Source organism: Corylus avellana, chromosome 2 (genome assembly GCF_965113065.1).
Source record: "Corylus avellana chromosome 2, dhCorAvel1.hap1.2, whole genome shotgun sequence".
Classification (NCBI taxonomy): domain Eukaryota; kingdom Viridiplantae; phylum Streptophyta; class Magnoliopsida; order Fagales; family Betulaceae; genus Corylus; species Corylus avellana.
This window is the reverse complement of record NC_142491.1, coordinates 41,768,785-41,781,390: the sequence shown is the minus strand read 5'-3', so window position 1 is coordinate 41,781,390 and position 12,606 is coordinate 41,768,785. Positions and strand designations below refer to the sequence as shown.

The 12,606-nt window shown below is 36.3% G+C and overlaps 2 protein-coding genes across 2 annotated transcripts; one reads left to right on the top strand and one right to left on the bottom strand.

Moving 5' to 3' along the window:
- The first annotated feature begins 1,759 nt into the window (after positions 1-1,759).
- On the top strand, positions 1,760-3,327 carry LOC132165885 (membrane-associated kinase regulator). Its single transcript, XM_059576577.2, has one exon. The coding sequence runs from the start codon at positions 2,165-2,167 to the stop codon at positions 2,951-2,953; it is 789 nt and encodes a 262-aa protein (XP_059432560.1). The 5' UTR covers positions 1,760-2,164; the 3' UTR covers positions 2,954-3,327.
- A 5,990-nt stretch (positions 3,328-9,317) lies between these two features.
- Positions 9,318-10,991, bottom strand: LOC132165003 (uncharacterized). Its single transcript, XM_059575520.2, has 3 exons — positions 10,024-10,991; positions 9,833-9,910; positions 9,318-9,624 (listed from the first exon to the last, which is right to left on the bottom strand). The coding sequence occupies exons 1-3, from the start codon at positions 10,789-10,791 to the stop codon at positions 9,619-9,621; spliced, it is 852 nt and encodes a 283-aa protein (XP_059431503.2). The 5' UTR covers positions 10,792-10,991; the 3' UTR covers positions 9,318-9,618.
- Between the last annotated feature and the right edge of the window lie 1,615 nt (positions 10,992-12,606).

Sequence of the window (12,606 nt, the reverse complement as noted above, 5' to 3'; positions counted from 1 at the left end):
TATCTAGTGATTTAACTCTTATATATCTTGTCGGGTTACAAGAATCCGTTTGACCCCACGATTTGGCACATCCAACCTGCTTTTTAAACATTATGTTCGGTTTAAATGTACGTTTTCAAACGGTAGGCAAATAAGTGTGTTTTTAAATAGTAATTTTATTGATTAATTTTCATCTCAAAGCTTATGTGACGTGGTTTTCGAACTAAAAAATCAATTTTCATGCACCAAATGAGTAACCACACCAAATAGGCTTTAGAAGATGAAAGGAGAACTAGAAGATGTATACTATTACTCGTTTTAAAAAACTCATGATTTTAAAGGCCCAATCGACAAAAACAACACTCTTCTACAAAATTTATCAAATGCTAAACTGCACTTTCAAAAATTTCATTCTTCGTTAACTCCATTGTTATTTTTTCTTAAACGGCACGTTTTGGAACTGTTAAAATCAATCAAACACTGGATCATGACGTCACTCATTATTCCGTACTTAAAGAGCGATAATAAAAATATCATTCGTCTCCTTTTTAAACTAGAATATTATTTTTAGTATGATGAAAATGCAAATGATTTTTTGGTTTATATATATATATATTTTGTTGGGCAAGTCATATGATTTTGGAGTTAAGTGCAGGATGAGGAGCATAATAATTGTATTGATGCTAGTCTTGGTAGAGACATATACACTCTTCTGACTGCCCTAAATTAGGCAGCCTTATGTCATGGTTTGCCTTTATGCAATGCATGCCATCAAGTGATGAAGAATTATTTCAGTAGGTTGTAATGATATTAGATATATAGATAGCATGGTCACGGATTTAATAATAATATATATATATTTTTAAGTCACGAATTAATAATTAACCTACCTATGTGAAACCATACAAATTAAATCAGTGGACCCTACACGGGGTGGCATATAATTGTTAGCGTCTCCATTATTAACCTTGTGATTCCACTTGCCCCCAATTTGAATTTTACATGAAAAGGGTGTGATTTGTTTAAGATAAATGTTATGCAGTGGATTATTATACGATTATTATATAATTTATTGATTTGACAGTAAAAAATGAACTTTTAGACAAAGACTTACAAAAAATAAAAAGTAATTTTGACTGTTACGTCTTCTCAATTATATGATAGTTATATAATAATTTACTAAATAACATCACACTTTTGTCCATATTTAATTTCTTTTTTTTAAAAAAAAAAAATTATGAGCAAGAGAGAAGTTAAATTCAATTTGAACAGTTGAAAAAACTACAATACATATATTATAGGAGATCAATTGTGGTTATTCTATTTAAGCGTGACTATAGTAGCATTTACCCACTAGACCGTACACGAAGAGTTTAGACAATGAAAACTGCAGATATTCCCTTAAATCTGATTGAGCCATAGCATGATTCAGTCCTACCAGGCCATCAATAAAAACCAAATTATCTTGTATTAATGAGGCATGTATAATTTTATTGCGAAATTCAAACCCATGCCACTGATGCGTACCTAATCACTTTGAAAATTTCTTTGATTCCTCGAACTCCCCTACCCAAGCTCCCTGTCACATATATATTTTTTGTTAATATTTTCCTCCCCTCTCTCTCCTCATTTTAGGCAGATAATTGCAGCATACCCTTTATAATGTAAATGCTTATTACCAAATAGTTTTAAGCCCTCCCTCATATATCCCCTTGTGTATATATATCGCTTTCATTTCTGGTGGGTTACCGTTCCTGAAGTGAACCCAAAAAAAAAAAAAAGAAAAAAAAAAGTGTCTTTGGAAACCACCGAGAGAGGGATCCTTTTGTAGCCTTTCGGTGCTTCAATTCAACTGCTTTCATTCCCTTTACTCATCTTTTTGTTTTCTGATGATAACTTCGAACAATGGAATCAATCTCAATTGTCACTCTGCTTCGCTATCCATAATCGATCACACCCCTGATTTCCCAGTATATATAAAAGACGCCCATGGCTCAGACAAAAAGAAAAGCTAAGCCTGCAATTTCTGACTTTTCCCACCGTTTCCTTCCTTTTTGACTCCAAATCTGTGACATTCTTTGCAGCTTGTTTTTCAAACTTTTTTAGCGGCTGGTCTGAAACGAAACCCAACATTTTAAACTGCTCCACTTCCTCAGATATAGATTTGGTTGCTGTCTCATAAGCCATGGCCATCGATGTCTGCTCGGAGATTTCCAGCGCAGGAATCAGCCCCAGAATCTCGTTTTCCCATGATCTGAACCAGACAGATGTTTTGCCAAATGAAGATCATCGCCGGCGCTCGGACCTGACCCTCTTGGATTCCGGCTCCGACTTCGTTTTCTGCATTGGCAGTAGCTTTGTGCAGGAGCTGTCTCCGGCTGACGAGCTTTTCTCCAACGGCAAGATCCGCGCTAAAGAAATCAAGCAAAATGTCACAAACCCAGATGAAGTTCGCGGATCTGACCCTGTTTCTTCTTGTTCTTTGCCTTCTTGTACTGTAAATACAGAAAAGAAGAGGCTAAAAGAGTTCTTGTCCGGCAGTTTTGACGTGGAAGAAAAGCCTCCATCAAAATCTTTCTGGCAGTTCAAGAGAAGTAGCAGCCTCAACTGTGATAGCGCAAGAAGCCGAAGCTTAATCCGCTCATTACAATTCTTGTCCAGAAGCAATTCAACCGGTTCTGCTCCGAATTCAAAACAAACAAATCTTTCAAAGGAAACCCAGAAGCCGAATTTGCAGAAACAACCGTCGGTGTCAAGTAGAAAGTCATCGGCATCATGTCCGAGTACATATTATTATTCATATAGTTCGTCACAGAGGCCTTCGTTAAAGAAGAATTCTGGATCTTACGGCAATGGAGTTCGAATTAGTCCAGTATTGAACCTTGCACCGCCGTACATTTCCAAAGTAACTGTAAGTTTTTTCGGATTTGGTTCTCTCTTCTGTAACGGTAAGGTTAAAAAGAAGAAGAAATGATGTTCATGGCTTCTTTCCTGGTTCATGTTCAAGTACTGATGGATTTAGCTGTCATTCAATCACTCTGTTTCATGAACCAGCATGTGATCAGACTCTGTAAATTCAAAGAATTTTTTACTGAAAATGAAAATAGTCTTTAGAAATTAAATGGAGTGTCATAAATCATAATTTTTTTTTTTTTCACCTTCCTTTGGGAAGAGTGAAGACTACAGTGGGAGGATTGGATGGGCAGTAATTTTCATGCACATCAACATGTTATGGGCCTGGGAGACAGAGAAACAAGGCTTCCTTCTTTTGTGGCTCTCCGATCCTATGCTTTTTCTCTCTTTTTATCTTTTGAATTCTTTGTTAATATTTAATGTGATTGTCTTTTGTTCTTTTAGACTTTGATTGATGGCTTCTTTGGGTGTTTTCTTTTGTATTATTATAAACATACTCTTCAATTTTTATTTTTATTTATAAGTGAGATTGTATTAAAAAAAACTTTAGCACTAGCACCCCCAACATAAACCTAGCACAAATATCACGGTACATAATAGAACCGAACATCTTAGAAAGCCAAGGGGTCAAATAAATGGCCCAGTCTAATAGTTTCTTAGCTCACAGTCCAAGAAATAGACTATCAGAGACTCGGGGTGGGTATTGGTTCGGTCGGTATTCGTAAAAGTCAGTTGATTAATTAACCAACTTCATAATGAATAGTTTCGACTTTTTCGGTTAATCGGTTAGTCGGTAAATAGGTGGTCGGTTATAAGTTTTTATGTTAAGATTTATCCATCTTCCTTGTGACTATAGAATCAATAAAGAATATGTTTTATAAATTAAAAGAAAAAGTAAGTTCATAGAACACAGACCAAAATGACAACCATAAATCAGCTAGACAAATACAATAAGGAAAGTTACCAAATAAAATTCAAAATTCACTTGAAAAATCGGTTAAGTCAGTTAATCGACAAAAAATTCTACCGAACCGAACCGATGTCAAAATGTTACGTGAATACGTAACGGGGATAGAATTTAGGTTCCCTTAGAACTTAGACCTTAGATTATGAGGGAACCTACACTTTTTAAATTTTGATTTTGAGGAAACCTAAAAACTCTTTTCAAACTCAAGGTTTGAGATTAATTTTCTGATTTTTTTTTTATTAAAATATAATCCTTTAAATATGAAGATTACAACGATTTAGACCTGGAGTAAAACTCCTATACAGATAAACCTAAAAAGATAACTAATGCAATCCTGACTCTAAAATAAATAACTAGATAATTGAAATTTAAATAGACGCATGTTTATCTCTAATAAAAAAATACTGATTTCAAAACTAATGTAAATGAAATCTAATTCATTTTAAATATAAATATACTATAATATAATGTCTACTTTATCCCTCTGTTATTTTTATAACACAAAACATTATTTTTATTCTGCCTACCGACCGCCAGAAATCGATTATCAGTCTGTGATGGTTCGGTGGCTATCAATAAGCAATATAAGGTTAATTTGTCCACCCCTATTGGAGACTATAGTTTTTGAAGCAATTCGGTGAATATTGGATTATTGGATATGAAAGTTTTTAATTTTTTATAGTGAAAAGAAGGCATAGTTATAGAGATGGGAGCCAAAGATCTGCCACTGAAAACAAAAAAAGATGTCGGGTCATGTAGCACACACCCATCACCGGGACACGTGAGTTGCACGGGGCATGGATGGGGAGCATCAATTTGGTAATTTGTTTTAAATGTGACATTAGGACAAAAACAGTTGCTTCAAAGGGATTGGGGATTTAAAAAGAGATCATTGATTGAGGGGGTCCTCTAACTTTTAGCTTGATAATCTAAAGATTGGTCTTCTAATAAATACTCTACTTGTCTGTATTAGCTAAGATATCACAAACCTAACATGGCCCATTTCATGGATCCCTAATCTCTCATTAGATGAGCTTTCTAAAGCGTCAAACACAACAAGATTAGAGCAGTTAAGCTTCGTCAACATTTGTTCTCCATAATCAACCTGAATTGAAAATCAACCTTCTTTTAACCGTTGGTCAATCGAGGTCCTTGAAAAAAATTTAGGGGACCAATTATAATTATTTGCTCAAATAAAATGTTACAAGCTCTATATATATACTTGAAAAATGTTAGGTTTACAAAAAAAATTTACAAACTGACGTGGCATAATATGATTGAAAATTAGATAAAAGGTTAAATACTCTTTTGCCCTCTAGGATTTCAACACTTTATTTTTTTCTCCTTATGATTTCATTTTTATTACAGAAGGTAATTGTAGCTTTCATAAAAATCGAGATAGCACTACCGTTAAAATTATGTCCAAAACTTAACGAAATGTTATGTCAGCACCAATCAAATGTCGTCACGTGTCATATAATTAATTTTAAAAAAATATTTTTTAAAAAAATTCAAAAGATTAAAAAATTTTATATATATATAAAACAGAAATTTTTTTTTGAGATAGCTACATTGGGGGCGGCTGGCCACCCCCCCTTTGGCCATGGGGTGGCCAGTAACAGCATGACGTGTGTTTTTGATAAACAGTAAGCAAACTGGTTTTTGAAAGTTTTTGAAAGTATTTGTCGAAAAGATGCACTTGGTGAGGCCTCCACATCGTACCATCACCTCAATGTTTTTTTTATTTTAAAGTGATTTGGGGTGCATTTTTTAAACCAAAAGAAATCTTCTAGACGTGTATAGGTGATACCTTCATTTTTTTGGTCGATAACAACCCAACAGAACTAGGAGTGTCCATGGGCCGGTTCCGGTCCATCCTGGCCTAGCTTGGTCCTCAAATTGTTATCTCACTCGGCGTTATAATAAGGCACATGCGTCTGAGCCCAACAGGGCCCAGCCATTTCTTTTAAGTTACTCTACTAAAGACCTATATACTCCTGTGAGTTTTTATCATTTAATAGCCCAAGAAAATTTTCAAAGTGGTTAGGTATGTACTAGGTCGTGGGTTCGAATCTCCGTAATGAAGAATCTCCACATATACTGATGCCTTGGTGGGACTAGGTCAAGCTATGGCACACTTGGACTTGATAGAGCGCCTACGGTTCCTATCGTCTAGGCCTCTCTTGTGCAATTCTCAGCGGGTAGGTACTACTATGGTCACGCATTAGTAGAATAGCCATAATTGGTCTCTTTGGCCTACCCTTTTTTATTAGGAAAAAAAAAAAAAGTAGTCTATTAAACTAACATATATCTTTAGAGAGTGATTTTTATGTGCATTTTAAAAAGAGAAATGCACAAAAATGGGTGAAAGAATTTTTCTTTAACCTAATTTAGCTGAAGTACGGATGGATTTAGTTGTCAATCACTTTGACTATATAATATGTTATGCTTAAGAGTAATGTTATTTAATAGACTGATATATGACTATCATTCAACTAAGTTGAAACATTTTTCAGCAACCTAATTTGAAAAATTTTGTCCAACCGCAAATGTAGGAAAAAGTACCAATTTTCATGTGTATGGAGCATCTGCATCTAGCTTAGTGAATTTTAGTTAAAGAATCACATTTTCTATTTTAACTATCCATGTTCGCTATTGTATTTAAATATTATTATTTTTATTATTTCTTTCTTCATTTGTAGTGTTTCTAAACAATAGAGAATATGTATCGATTGTTTTTAGGAGAAACTTCACTTTAGACCCTTTAACTATTGCGTATTTTGAGAAGACCCCATTCAATTTCAAAAACTCTCAATTGAACCCCCTGAGCTTTTACCTTGATTCAATTGACCCCTCTCCGTAGAAATTTTAAATGTTAAAAGTGATAAAATAACGTTTATACCCTTGAGTTTTTTTATAAAATTCTAAATTTACCTTCAATTTCAATTTTTTTTAAAAAAAAATCGAAGGGTAATTTGGTCTTTTTAGGCATTTCCGTTTAAAGTTAACGGCTAAAACTAACGGATGGAGGTAAATTGATTGAAATTGAAAGTTCATGGGTGTAAATTGAGAGTTTTTGAATTTTGAAGAGTTTTCTTAAATGCACAGTAATTCAAGAATTTAAAGTAAATTTCTCCTTATTTTTATTAATGGAAAATGTATAATAAGTTCATGAGTCAACCCTTCAAAATTTAAAACTCCAAGAGTTTTTTTTTTTTTTTTTTTTTTGAAAATTTACTCTTTGGATCAATTGAAATGTCAATAAAATTTTTGCTGTAAAATTTTGTTAACAGCCGTTAAGGCTACTCAAAACGCACCGTTTTACCGATTAAACTATTAATTTTTTTATTAATTTAATTTAAAAAATTAAATCTAAAAAAAAAAATTGACCCACCCGCTATGGAGTGGCCTTCGGGCCACTCCAAACCACCCATGGGGGGAACAGGATCCTCTCCAGTCCATTATGGACCGGAGAATATCCAGTTCATGATGAGGATTTATCCTCATAAATCCTATGGCTAAAAATGAGACACATATCTTACTAAAAAAATAATAATAAAATATTATTTTAAATTAAAATAAAATAAAATAAAAAAAGAAAAAAAAAGAAGGGGGTGGTTGGCCACCCCCATTTTGGGGTAGGGGTGGCTCAAGCCACCCCCAATGGTCGGCCCGGCCCATGGGGGTGGTTCGGCCACCCCCATCTTGCAAAAAGGGGGTGGCCGCACCACCCCCAAGAACATTGGGAGCCACCCCCTTTTGCAAGATGGGGGTGGCCGAACCACCCTGGCCGGCCATGGGGGTGGCTCGGCCACCCCCTGGCCGGCCATTGGGGTGGCTTGAGCCACCCCCTACCCCAAAATGGGGGTGGCCGGCCACACTAGCCACCCCCTTCTTTTTTTATTAATTTATTTTTAATTTAAAATAATATATATATTTTAGTGGGATATGTGTCTCATTTTTAACCATAAGATTTATGAGGAGAAATCCTCATCATGAACCGGATATTCTCCAGTCCATTATGGACTGGAGAGGATTCTGTTCCCCCATGGGATGGCTGGGAGCCACCCCAAACCACCTGGGGCCACCCTGTAGGGGTTGGGTGGTGGCCAGGAGTGGCTTTAATTTTTTATTTTTTTTTTAGATTTAATTTTTAAATTAAATTAATAAAAAATTAATTTTTTAATTTTTAATTGAATTTTATTATCATTTCAATTGAGAGTAAATTTTCAAAAGAAAAGAAAAAATTTAAAAATTTTAAATTTTAAAAGATTAACTCAAAGACTTATTATACATTTTCTTTCTTATTAAAAAAGATGGCAAAGTAAAAACTAGCCATCTTTCAAGCTAAAGAGGAAAAATAAAAGGTCCGAAAGGTCGCAAGCAGAGTGGCAATAAGCTGCGTCCAGGAGCAAGGACGCGGAGGCGGCTTGGGTCTGAAGACTCGGCACGCGGCACCTGTAACCAAGAGATGGGACACCAAAATATGGACGAGAATTTCATAATCAGCTTTGGGCCCAAAGGAAAAAATTGGTCAACTAGTCGACTCAATTAACAGCATTTGGGTGTCGGTCCAATTGCGCCAAATTGTGCTCATCATATGACACCGTCAATCAAACGGTTCCAGCTTAAAAATCTTGGAAGCTCAAAACGAGTTTTTACTACCCAATTTCTAGGGTTTTGCCGACGGTCATCAAGTATCAGAAGAAGTCCGTAGAGAAAGGAATAAGAAGCATCCAATGAGACCATTGTATCATCTGAACATTTCATCCAATAAGAAGCATCCAAGAAGAAGAAATATGGGGTTCTTTTAGAACATACAAACATTGTCACCACAAAAGAAATCCTTTGGCTGATCATGTCTGCATAAAGAATTTCTCTCCATTCAAAATCAGTAACAACCAATCAACTTCTTATCTCAATAGTATACACAAGAATCATGGAATATAATGTAAATCGCTTTGTAAAATAAGCAGTATCTCGTACCCATATCACAGATGCAAAAAGACTTTTGAGCTTTTTCCCTTAACCTACAACTTGTACACCAACAAGGATCTCACACTTCAAATATCACCAAATGATGAACACAAGAAGTAGCCCTCCTACATTGTTGTAGGGAAACAAAAGACTTTTGCAGCAGTGTAAAATTCAAGCCAAAAACATGTGTATGAGGTATGATTTTCACCTCTAAATGTATGTGAGCAGAGCTCAATAGTAATGTTCTACCATTAATGCTTACTCCTACTATTGAGTAGAAGACAAAGAACAAAGCCACAGTATGATAGATTAGGAAAAATAAAATAAACAGATGAAAATTTCAAAATTGTCACATAAATGCATGCACTCTTCAATGGATGTTTTTAACGCAAACAAATTAACCCAGACAAACATCAAATTGGGTTGACTGAGAAGTGAGAACAATCCAACTTGATTAGAGGTGCTCAGAAAATCAAACTCATAAAACGAAAAACTTCTCTTTCATCTAATAACATCCATTGAGGATCTTTCCTTTACACAAGATTATTCAGATAAGAAGGAAGAAAGAAAGAAAGAAAGAAAAAGAAAAAACGAATCATGATCATAACAAAAATTAGCACTTAAAAGCAACTGGACATGCACCACAAGTTGGGAAATCAACACTTATATCAAGTTTCCCATTTACAAAGATGGTGTGGTATACAACTAGTCAGCGTCACCAGTTACCGGTAGTCAGCAAACAGAAGCTTTGAAACATTCCATCCAGGCCGCCATTCCCATTGCTACCTCTGCAAGAAAGAAAAAACAGGCGTTGAGCTCACCAAGTTAAACAAACCTAATGATCGGAACCAAAAAGCAACTGAAAACAAAATCTTTCACGAATGCCATTTTTCAGAGGCGAATTCAGGAATCAGGACATTAGAGGTGAAACAAAATTTCTCAGATTTTCTCAGCCACCAATCAAGACCAAAAACCGACAGAGGACAGAGCAATTACCTTGCCGTTCTCGGCGGCTTCAGGAACCTTGTACGAATCGAGCGTAACCTCCGACAACCACAACCCCGGAAATAACGACTGCACAGAAAACAAACATCGAAAACATAAACACCAAATCAAACCCCCCACACAAACGCAACGGCGCAAGACCATCAAGGAAAGCGAAAAGAAAGAAGATTTGTCGTGCTTACATCCAATTGCTTCTGAACAGTTCTGGGCCGCTTCTTGGGCCTCCTGGCCGGCCTCTGGCCCAGAAACGCCATGAAATCCTCCTCGACCTCCTTCCTCGACAGCGACACCGTCAACTTGGTCCTTTCCTCCTTCTTCTCCGCCGCTCCTCCTCCGACGCCGCCTCTCAGCCTCGGCGACCTCGCGCTGCCATTGTTATCGCTCCTCAACGGCGAAGACGAATTCACCTTCTTTCTCTCCTCGATCCTCAACCCCTTCCCTCCTCCAATCGGAGCCTTACATGCCGCCCTCCTCGTCCTCAGATTCCACGGCCTCGCCGCATCCGCCGCCGCCGACGCCGACTCCTCTGCCTCCTCCTCTATCTCCTCCTCCTCCTCTTCAATTTCCTCTTCCTCTTCATCTTCCTCCACTTCCTTCCTAAAGATCGCGTCTTTCATCTTATCCGCTGCCGTTTTCAGATCAAACATCAGCTTCTCTCTCACCGCCTCGATCCCCTCCTCCGGTTTCCAATCCCTCCTCCTCTTCCTCTCCAATTCCCTGCGCCGCGTCGCCGGCGAGCTCTCCGGCCTCGGAACCGGAGATCGCCGATCGACTTCGACAACGTCGTCCGGAGTACTCGGTTTCTTGCACCTCAGGTACCTCTGGTTCCCCCACTTCAGACACGGCAGCGTGAAATTGTGCAGAGCCTTCGATCTCTCCTGTCCCATCGCCATGGCCTTCTCAGATATCCGCGGTCTCTCTCCGTCTCCGCCCACACGCGCACACACCATCTATCGGAATAGACTCCACGGAGAGAATAAACTCCACAGAGAGCACTCAAATCAGAGCTCTCTTCCCTTCTCTCTTCTCCCTAAGATTTTCCGACTTTTGTTTATCGGAATTTTTTTTTTGTAGTTGTTGGTGTGTTTGTTCTCTTTCTCTCTCTCTCTCTCTCTCTCTCTCAATATCGCCGGGAAACGAAGTTTATATAGAAGTGAGGCGAATGGGTAGAGAGAGGGCGGTTTTAACGTTCGGGTTAATGAGACGGACGCTAAAATGCGCCATGGGTTTGTTCCCGGGTGATACGTCGTTTTTGAGTGACGGTGCACATGGCAACCGTTGGATGTAGTTGTGTTTTATGATCTCTTCTTGTTACCGTTGATTTATTCAAGCCTTTTTTTTTTTTTTTGCCGATTTGAACTTAAAACGACAATGGAAATTGTAATCCGAGTTGGGCACGGTTATTTTCTTGAGAATCTAGGAATTAATTTAAGTCCAAAAACAGACAATTTATTTTTTATTTTTTTCGTTTTCGAGGGGATGAGGATGGGGGATCATTAATCTTCAATGTTTTTAATTACTGATTTTTTAAAAACACTCCAACACCGTCCACCTCTTGCGTTTTTGTGATTGCTTAGCAAAATCTCAATCAAAAATTTCAAAATTGTAGTAGTCACGATAAAAATGGCCCACCGTTCCAACCTTTTTCAGTTGAAAATATTTTCTTAAATTATAAAATATTTATTTCTTGCCTATAAATTCTCCACAACGTCACCCTGAATACAATTTTGAATTTCAAAACCATGTAAGTTGACACAAAAATAAATAAGTAATTTTTTTTTTTATTATTATTTTTTTTTTCACTTTCCAGGTAAAAAAAATATATGGTGAAAGAAAGAAATTGCCTTCGCAATGGGCAACTCATCGTGATGATGTAAATTATTGAATTAAAAAATTAACATGGTCACCCAATTGTTAATGGAACGAACTCAAATAGTTATTCTCCTAACATTTTTCTTGGCCAAGATTTTAAGACATTGTGAGGTTCATTAATTGAGTTAGTTTATATATACTTCACAAACCTATTTCAATTGGACTCATATGTTCAGCAATTATCTTTCTAAATTATAATGCAAACAAATTGGCAATTAAAAATTACGTAGATTATTTAAAAACCTGCTCGAACAATACAAATGCAATCGAGCATAAAGACAATTTAAAGAGGTTTGATAACTAGGTTTTACGTGTCTGAACATGTCTTTAACTGTTCAAATGCCTGTTTGAAAAAAGTATTTTTATTAAAAACTTCTTGCGAATGTAATCAGGCATCTTATAATCCAAACAAAAAATTATAGTCAATCTCGATCCAATCCAATTACCAATTGCCTCATTTCACTTAGCCTACATGAGAAATCACAACCATTACCATTGAGAGGCATCTGTTTTTAACAACTTTTATGTTTTTTTGCCAAACAAAAAAAAAAGAAGAATGTTCTTAATCTTGTAGTTACAATGAATTGTACATTTTGTTTTCACATTTGAAATGAGAAATATCATTATTAAACTATGGATGTTGATTTATAACAGAATAAACTTCTTTAATTTAATTTAATTTAATTTAATTTATTATTTTTTTATCTCCCAATATTTGCTGCTCAGAGAAATGCACCATAAATGATTAATACATGTGAAAAAACACAGTCAATAATGGAGTATCTGGAACGAAGCCATACTCAAGTGTTTACCTTATATTCTCCTTTTATACTTCTTGAGGACCAAACCAGAGGAGGGGCATCATCTTTTCATTTTGAGAAATTAGAAAAACA